At 44.2% G+C, this 6,959-nt stretch overlaps 1 protein-coding gene across 1 annotated transcript in view; it reads left to right on the forward strand.

Annotated features, from left to right (window-relative positions):
• Positions 1 to 4,623, forward strand: part of Clul1 (clusterin like 1) — a 33,651-nt gene extending 29,028 nt beyond the window's left edge. The window contains exon 5 of the mRNA XM_023720399.1: positions 4,435 to 4,623. Coding sequence (XP_023576167.1) covers positions 4,435 to 4,623 — 189 coding nt within the window. The remainder of the gene's footprint in view (positions 1 to 4,434) is intronic.
• The last annotated feature ends 2,336 nt before the right edge of the window (positions 4,624 to 6,959 follow it).

Here is a 6,959-nt window from a genome sequence, read left to right on the forward strand (position 1 = left end):
GGAGGATTGAACCACGGTCCCTGTGCTTTGCTTAGCTTAGCTTGTTCTAAGTAGGTGCTTTAGACCACTGAGCCATCTCACCAGCCCTTCTTATCTTTTTGAGACAACATCTTGCTGTGCAGCTTAGGCTGGCCTTCAGCTCACTTTGTAGCCCAGGCTGGTCTCTAAGTCTCAATGATCCTCCTGCCTCAGCCTACCGAGTGCTGGGATTACAAGGGTGCACCATCACGCCTGGCCAAGGCTCTGCTCCTAGAGAATTTGGCCTGTGACATTCTGTAATCCAACACTTCACTCTTTTTCCAGCCTACAAAGTTGTAGGCCATGCATGATTTGAAAAGTTTAGAAAGTCACAAACATTAAAAACACAGAAAACAAGACAGAAAAGGGGGGGGGCTGCCCATTAGCTCAGTTGTTTAAGTGACTGCTTAAACAAAGCAATCAGGATGCTGTGGTTCCATTACCAGGTCCTCAAGCCTTACCAGACCTGCCCTGAATGGAATTGTAAGCCAGCCAAATAAACAAAACTACTTCTGAAGACAGAGAACAGTAGGAGGCACTGCACTGCATTTTCTTATGCTTGTTTTCTTTCCATTGTGTGCAACATTATATAAAGACCCATATACAATGTAAGCACGCATATTTTGAGTTGTGTTGGGAAACATATTTGTTACTATAGGCAATAATTAAAGTGTTTTGAAAGCAGGGTGTGGTGGTATATACCTGTCATCCCAGGACTTGGGAGGCTGGGGCAGGAGAACTGCCATGAGTTCAAGGCCAGCCCAGGCTAGTGAGTTCAAGGTTAGTCTAAACTACATAGTGAGATCTTGTTTAAAAAAGAAAAGAATAAAGAAAGCAAGCCACTGTTCCCACCCCTGCTAACTCTGATTCTAGAATTCCCTTAAGGCATACTCTGCAAGGAAAAAAGAATTCAATGTGTTTAATCATCCTTAGACTTACAGTCCAATGAGAAATAGAATTTTAAGAAAATTTTAGCAGGGCTTTCGAATGTTGCTACAGATGAAAGCCACAGATAATATTAATCTTTATTATTGTCAATTTCTTTTTCTGTGCTTCAATTTTCTCCCATTCAACTGAGTAACAATAACTAATTTATCTAAACTTTTCTTGTGTATGGCACTGGGAATTGAATCCACGGCCCTGCACATACCAGGCAAGTGTTCTACCACTGAGCAACACCCCCAGCCATTTATTTATTTGTTTCCTTTTGTGAGACAAAGCCTCACTATGTAGCCCACGCAGGCACAGAACTCATGGCCTCTGCCTCCCCAGTGCTGGGATTACAGGCATGTGGCACCACACCTGGCTTATAGCCTTCTTTTAGACTTTGAGAAAGGGTCTTGTTAAATCACTCAGGCTGGTCTCAAACTCGTTATCCACCTGCGTTAGCCTCTCTCATAGCTTGGATTATAGTTATATGACACTGTGCCTGAAAAGTTTTTTTTTTTTTTTTCTTTTTAAAATTCTTTTATTTTTTGGTATACGATCTTGCACCAGGTCAGTCTCATAGTGATCCTCCTGTCTCAGCCTCCTCAGCACTGGGTATACAAGCATGCACCACCACACCCGGTTTCAGTGGCCAGCTAGGCATGGGGCCAGCACATCATGGGGTATCTGGGATCGAATCCAGGTCCTTGCATTTGCCAGGCAGGTGCTTAGACCACCAAGCTATCTCCCTGGCCCTAAAATTCTTTATACTGATAACAAAGCAACACTATATGAAAGCCTCCATGTAAAATACTGCTGTTCAATTATGCATCTTTATAATAATCACTAAAGTGCTCATTAGGTAATGTTCTAAGAACTTTTTCTATACATCAGATCATAGAATCCTCTGAATAGCCCCATCAGGCAGTTTCTGAGCCAATTTTCTGTTGTCAGAGCACTGAGACCAGTTCAGTGAGCTCATGTTTGGTATGTGTGAGGGCCTTCAGGTACCAATCTTCAGCACCAAAATAAAGAAGGAAAAGCCCGAGGCCGCGTAATTCATGAAGAAAAGAGCTTTGTTTGGGTCACCCTTCTAAGCAAGAATATCCTCTGCTCCGGGCATGGAGGAGAAGAGAAAACAGATGTATAGAAAGGAAGTGTGTAAGAGGCCAAAGGGAGGTAGGTGGAGAGGGGCTGGGGTGGGGGGAGGTAGGTGGAGAGGGGCCAGGGGCTGGGCTGGCTTGACAATACCAGCTTTTGAGGGTCACCTAGTCTCTCTGGACCTAACTCATTCCTTCAAGATTTTTTTTTTTTTAATCTTTTGCTACAGAGTCTCACTACACATCACTCATAGTGATCCTCCTGTCTCGGCCTCCCCAGGGCAGGGATTACAGGCATGTACTACAAGGCCTGGTTTTGTTGGCCAGCTCGGTGTAGGGCCAGCATGGCATGTAGTACCAGGGATTAAACCTGGGTCCTTGCACTTGCCAGGCAGGTGCTTATACTGCTGAACTACTCCCCCAGCCCCATTTTTTTTTCTTGCTGGTACTGGGGATTGAACCTGGGGCCTTCACACTGAGCTATAGCTCCAGTCCTTTATTTTCTTTTTCTTTTGGAGACAGGATCTCACTAAGTTACTTTATGACCCTCCCACCCCAGCACCCCCAGAGCACAGGATTATGGTGTGGGCTACCTTGCCCTAACCACCTTTTAATGCCCCACTACATCTCAATAATGTGATGTTGGGAATCCACTTTCCAAATGAGTCTTCAGGGGGACAAGCCGCATCCAAACCACTGCAGGTAAGCAGAGTTGGCTTCTCACTGTTCCGGTGACACACAGTGGAACACGCAGCCTGTGTGAGCTCACACGGCCAGTGAGAACTGAGACGCGAACGCAGGCAGGCGCCCCGGCGTCAGCACACCCAACCGCTCTGCTGAACTGCCTCCAGAAGTCATTTTTTTCAAAGCAGCTCTGATTTCATCATGTAAAGACCAAATTCACTGGGCAGGCAGGGGAGATAGCACAGTGGTCTAAGTGCCTGCCTGGCAAGTGCAAGGACCCGGGTGTGATCTCCGATACCACATGCCATGCCGGGAGCCAGCCACCAAAACCGGGCGTGGTGGTCATGTCTGTAATCCCTGTGCTGGGCAGGCTGAGACAGGAGGCTCACTATGGATCTGAGCTGTGTAGTGTGCCCCATACCAAATAAATAAACATTGTTTTAAAAAGACCGAACTTATCAAGAAGCAAGGGTACAGAGAAGCCTTATATACGAACTCTACAAATGCCAGCAAGTGAAGCAATTATGGGCTCTGGTTATGTTATAGAAGTGTTTGCTTTATATTTGTGAAACTAGACAGAAATGCTTTAGGCAACTTTATGTATATTTTATTCACTAAAAGTGAAAATTTTATGCATTCTATTTCTTTGTGTAATAGAATTACAGATTTAGTGGTTTTAACTTGGCCTTAAAGTTTTTGCTTGAGTTTTTGGTTTTGGGGGGGTTTTGTTTAGTTTTGTTTTGCTTGCTAAGGGAATTTACTGGAAAACGTTTTCAAAATAGTTCTAAAGTTACATCAAGTTGTATGTCATTTAAGTTTCACTTAAAACTATTAAAATGAGTACATGTGCATTTCAGAACTCAGTAAGAGAGAGCTGGGCACGGAGGTGCACGCCTGTAATCCCACGTCTTGGGAGGCTGAGGCAGGAGGATCACAGCAAGTTCAAGGCTCCCTTGGGCTACATAGTGAGTTCAAGGCCAGCCTGAACTACAAAGTGAGACCCTGCCTCAAAAAACACTCAATAAGAGAGTCACTAGTGTGTATGTTGCCTGACAAGTTCTTGTCAAAATCACACACACCACCACACAGCGTATTTCAGAGCTATGGTGCACACCTGGTCCTGAACACTAGCGTCTACGGCACAAGCAGCCCTTCATCCACATTTCACCCAGTTGCTTGATTTCAGGCTCCCCTTGCAGTTATAGGGTGCCACAGGGCAAGTTCTGGCTCACAAAATGTGAGCAAAATGACAAGGACTGTTTTTAGGGTGACACAGGGAGTAGCCCCTACTGTATGTGTCCATCCGTTCTCTTCCCTGCCAAGTGCAGAAGGGAAGCTTGGTGCCTCCAAGCGACAGCCAAGCGATGATACATCTCTGTCACCTAGAATCTAGAGCGCCATTGGTTTTTGTTTTGTTTTTTGTTTTCATATTTTTAGGGAAGTGTCTACAGGGCGTTCAGGGTCTCACTACTAGTTCATACTTGTAGTGATCCACCTGTTTACAGCATCCCAAGAGCTGGGATTTCAGGCGCGCACCACCACGCCAGTTAGAGTGCCTTTGTAAAGAGAGGAAAGTGTCTTTGTGTGAAGCTGCTGGGATGCTGGGCTAGCCTGAGTCCGACCTGCCCCTCCAATTACTGTGCTATTAACTTTGACATGTGCTGGGACTTAGGAGGCCTTTTGCTGTATAACCCTGCTCCTCTAGGAAGCTCCACGTGTTCAAGAAGGAAATTCTTCCAACCACGATGACACAAGTAAGCCTCCGAGCCTTCCGCCGGCCCCTAATTTCACACTCAAGAGTTCTCTTGAAAAGAATGTCAGCACCTCCAGCTTCATGGATTATGTGGTCGAGAAGGTTCTTCAGCACATGAAGGAACACTTCAAAGCCTGGTAAGCATGGCGCCTGATGGAATGCTTTTTCCTCATGGGAATAAATGATTCACAAAGGAAAAAGAGAGTTTTAAAACCTCTGAAAATGTTCCACTTCAGATTAACCACATGTGGAAATATTACATTTTCTTCTTTTTTAATGTATTTACCAAAGGGTTTACAGGGTCTCGCTACACAGATAGGACTCATAGTGACGCTCCTGTTTTCAGCCTCTCAAGCACAGGGATTATAGGTACACCAGGGATCGAACTGAGCCCGCTGCATCTGCCTAAGCAGGGGCTTTAATCCACTGAGCTATCTGGCTGGCCCCTCAAGATTACAGTTTCTACCTATCAAATGTGCAAATCTTAAAAAATGCACCCTGGTGGTGCATGTCTATAATCCCAGCACTCTGGGAGACTGAGGCAGGAGCATTGTAAGTATGAGCTCAGCCTGCACAACTTAGTGAAACCTTGACTCAAAATTAAAATATAAAAAAAGGATGTAGCTCAGCTCTAGATTCAGTGAAGCTCTGGGTTCTGGGTTCAATCCCAAGTGCTGCAATAAACAAATAGCCCTATAATAGCCTTGGAAATTTTTGTTATTGGTAAAAACATAAACTAGTTTTGCCTTCTTAAAAAGCTATTTGATTATATATATTGACTCATAAAAAACTTATTTATATTATTCTACTTCTGGAGTCAATTCTAATAAATAAATTTATTTTTTAAAAAATTTAATTAATTTATTTTTGTACAGGGTCTTGCTATGCAGCTCAAACTCATAGTGATCCTCCTGTCTCAGCCTCCCCAGCATTGGGATTACAGGTGTGTGCCACCATGCCTGGTTTTGTTGGCTGGCATAGTGCACCCAGGGTTCAGATGGGTTTTATCATATGCCCATCTGAGTAATATTATTTTGGTCACTTTTCAGAAAAGGAACATGAGGCTCAGGGTTCGAGTTACATGAACTGATTGTAGGGACACGTGCCTATAATCCCAGTTCTTTGGAGGCTGAAGTAGGAGGACTGTGGCATGGCATATGGTACAGGGGATCAAACCCTAGGTCCTTGCACTTGCCAGGCATGCACTTAACTAAAAAATAAATTTAAATTTGATCAAAGTTCTATTTTTAAGATTTATATGTACAAAATTATTTAAAATAGTAAAAATACTCTTTAAGGCAAAAGAAGTAGATAATAGCTAAATTAAACAGATCATAGCTAAATACACTCACTATATTTTATGAAACCATTGCCAGGCATGGTGGCTCATGTCAGAAATCCAATTACTGGGGAGAATGAGAGAGGAGGGATCACTGGGAATTTGAACCTGAGCTACAGAGTGGGTTCAGGACCAGCAAGACCCTGTCTCAACCCTGACCTCAAAAAAAAAACCCAAACTATTAAAAGTAGTTATAAAATTTAAATAAGGACATGCCAAATACCGTAACAAGGTTTTATTATATGCCCATCTGAGTAATATTATTTTGGTCACTTTTCAGAAAAGGAACCTGAGGCTCAGGGTTCAAGTTACATGAACTGGCTGTAGGGACACGTGCCTATAATCCCAGTTCTTGGGAGGCTGAAGTAGGAGGACTGCGGCAGGATTGAGCCCAGCCTGGGCTACACTGAGTTCCAGGCTCTTGTGTCCAATGCTGCTTTCAAAGTTCCTGAGAGGAAGGATGGCAAGAGAATGAAGAAATACCGATAAGGGACAGGAAGCTGAGGCTAGGTGGAGCCCTCTCTGGCTGAGTGGGGAGGAGCTGCTCACCACAGCACAGGGCTTCTGTCAGGAGGCTGATGTCAATTTCCACCCCTGGGCCTAGCGACTCTGTATGGCTCACCAGAGCATCTGGCATTCTCATGTATGTGCTCAATCTCCAGCCTTAGCCACCCCCCACACCAGGCCAGCCTGAATGGCACATGAAGCCTGTCTCAAAAAACAAAACAAAGTTAAATGAACTTAAATCAATAGGTTTTAGAGCTAGAATTTGAACTCAGTTCTGATTCACAATCCCCACATTGGGCTGGGGTGGTGGCACATGCCTGTAATCCTAGCACTCAAGAGGCTGAGACAGGAGCATCACTGTGACCTTGAGGCCAGCCTAGGCTACATACTGGGTTCACAGGCAGTCCAAACTACACAGCAAGACCTTATAGCGCACGTCTGTAATTACAGCGTTTGGGAGGCTGAAAACAGGAGAACCACTACAAGTCCGATCTACATAGCGAGACCCTGTAGAACCTGTACTAAATACATGAAAAGAAAATTTTAAAGAAAGACAAAAACATAATCCCCACACTGTACTGCTTTCTGCTAGGCCAGGTGGTTTAAAAAAAAAAAAAAAGCAAGATACAAA

The sequence above is a fragment of the Octodon degus genome, unplaced genomic scaffold (assembly GCF_000260255.1).
Source record: "Octodon degus isolate 3935 unplaced genomic scaffold, OctDeg1.0 scaffold00075, whole genome shotgun sequence".
Lineage (NCBI taxonomy): Eukaryota > Metazoa > Chordata > Mammalia > Rodentia > Octodontidae > Octodon > Octodon degus.